This window comes from Arachis ipaensis, chromosome B07, assembly GCF_000816755.2.
Source record: "Arachis ipaensis cultivar K30076 chromosome B07, Araip1.1, whole genome shotgun sequence".
NCBI lineage: Eukaryota > Viridiplantae > Streptophyta > Magnoliopsida > Fabales > Fabaceae > Arachis > Arachis ipaensis.
The window spans coordinates 28,654,606-28,657,080 of record NC_029791.2 but is presented as its reverse complement, the minus strand read 5'-3'; the positions used below and the strand labels follow the sequence as shown (position 1 = coordinate 28,657,080).

The 2,475-nt window shown below is 32.9% G+C and overlaps 1 protein-coding gene across 1 annotated transcript; it reads left to right on the top strand.

Moving 5' to 3' along the window:
• Positions 540-2,297, top strand: LOC107608098 (calmodulin-binding receptor-like cytoplasmic kinase 2; the record flags this gene model as incomplete). Its single annotated transcript, XM_016309991.2, is given in 5 exon segments — positions 540-915; positions 1,011-1,243; positions 1,507-1,669; positions 1,746-1,835; positions 2,002-2,297. Coding segments are annotated over 5 exon segments (984 nt in total), but the record flags the coding sequence as incomplete, so codon positions are not given.

Below are 2,475 nucleotides of genomic sequence, written 5' to 3'. Positions count from 1 at the left end.
AATAAAAAGACCCTTCTAGGTTCCAATTTAGCCACTTCCATGTAGGCCAAGAAGCCACGTAGTGAGAAAAGGGACTAAGGCTAAGCCTAGTTTCAAGTGTCCAACTCCAATAAGCCATTGACTTAGAACCAGCTGATAAAAACTAAGTTAAAAATAAAATTGAAAAGGAAAAAAGAGCCTGGTCCAGCTGATAAAAACTAAGTTAAAAATAAAATTGAAAAGGAAAAAAGAGCCATTGACCAGGTTTAATTTTCTGATTTAGTTGCTGATCCCATGAGCTGGCAGCATGTTTACTTGTAATTACATTATTAATTACTTAAACTTAATTTAGTACTTGTTATTGCTGATACTTATTAAAAATTATTTTTAATTTAATTTATCAAACACAAATACTACAACTTTTAAAAAACTAACTTTTAAAAATTAGCTTTTATAAGCTACTTTTAAAAAATATAAATTTTACCAAACTAAAACTTAATTAATTAATATTCAAATGCTAACTTGATAAAATTAACTACCACATCTGCAGGCACCTCATTTTCATTGGACCATTCAAAAAAATTCAATGTTTCAAGAATTGGTCTGAGTAGAAATAAATTAGTATAACTAGTTACAATCAAATTAAATGAAGGCATATCTACCTCCCTTTTCAATTAAGACAGAAACAAAGAAATGATTTGGATCTTGAAGATCTTTGACAATAGCAGCATCCAATGAAGAAATCACCTTCAAGCAGCATCAATAAAAGTTTGCATAATCAATATAGCCAAAGAAAAGAGAATGATCGTTCTTTCTTGAAATCTTTCAAGTCTGCTTTCAGAGCTGTTTTTGCATTGTTCCTCTCCGGAAGCAAAAGAAAGACACCCTCAAAAGTTGATGAAAGAAACAACATATCAAAAGTCAGAGGAGTATCATGTAAGTCTAGTATGAATAAAAATAAAATAAAATAAACGGAAATTTTTAGCTTTGGTTTTGTGCTTCATGATGTTGAATTCTTTCGATTTTTGCAGCTTCAATTGACTCATCCAAAAGTTCATCAAAATGGAAATTTTCTAACTCCTATGCATCATCATCTAGAACTGCAAGTGGGCAACTTGAGATTGGAAACTTCACCTTTGAAGAAATCTACAAGTCAACGTCAAGATTCTCCCCGGAGAATCAGATAGGAGAAGGTGGATTTGGAACAGTTTACAAAGGTAAGCTTAACGACGGAACTCTTGTTGCCGTGAAGCGCGCCAAGAAGGTACATGATCATGTCATTCTCCTGCTTTCTGCTATTTCCATTCTCTGAAAATTCTTTGATTCTGACAATTTTTGTTAAAACCACTCCTCCAAAAGTTTAAACCGATAGAAAGAGTATATAACAAGAATCGAACTCTAGACTTTTCGTTACAGAAATTTTAATATCATGTCATAAAATTACTTTTTCAAAAAACTTAAACTAATAAGAAGAGATATATAAATAGTTATATCTCTAACAAGAAAACTAAGTGAGTTTGTTCATAGGACGGACCGAAACACTTGTACGAGTTCAAGAATGAAATATACACCTTGTCAAAGATTGAGCATCGGAATCTTGTGCGGCTATATGGATATTTGGAGCTTGCAGAAGAGAAGATTATTGTTGTTGAGTATGTTGGTAATGGGACCCTTCGCGATCATCTAGATGGTAAGTCTTGTGTTCAAATACATTGATATTTTAACCACCACTTTGTTGATGTGAAATTAATGAATGAACAATGCAGGTACTCAAGGGGATGGACTAGAAATTGCTGAGCGTCTAGACGTAGCAATTGATGTGGCTCACGCAATCACTTACCTTCACATGTACACAGGTAGAAATATTGTGTTGTTTTTTTTTTTATGTTTTCTTATTCTCTAAAGTAGTCTAAACAAATTTATGTCTAAAATTCAAATTACTTGTGTATTTTATCTCCTGGTATGAATATAAAAGTGAAAGCAGGCAACATGGAAGTACCTGAGATATTGTTTGATTGACAGATAATCCAATTATTCATAGAGACATAAAAGCATCAAACATTCTAATCACAGAGAACTTAAGGGCCAAAGTGGCAGACTTTGGTTTTGCACGCTTGTCTGATGACCCTTCAGCAACTCATATTTCAACTCAAGTTAAAGGAACTGCTGGCTACATGGATCCTGAGTACCTAAGAACATACCAACTCACTGATAAGAGTGACGTTTATTCGTTCGGTGTTTTGCTTGTCGAAATGATGACAGGACGGCATCCCATCGAGCCCAACAGACCCCTCCAAGAGAGAGTTACAATCAGATGGGTAAGTATATCAAGTATTCGTTCTGTTTGATCAATGTCACCCTTCAAAATTTCTAAGTATTCAAAAGCATTCTTACAAACAATTATTACTAGCTTTAATTACTCTATTGTTTTTTATAATTTTACTAAATTTTTAGTTAGATTCTTATATTTTTTTTCTTTTAATTGAGTTTCTATAT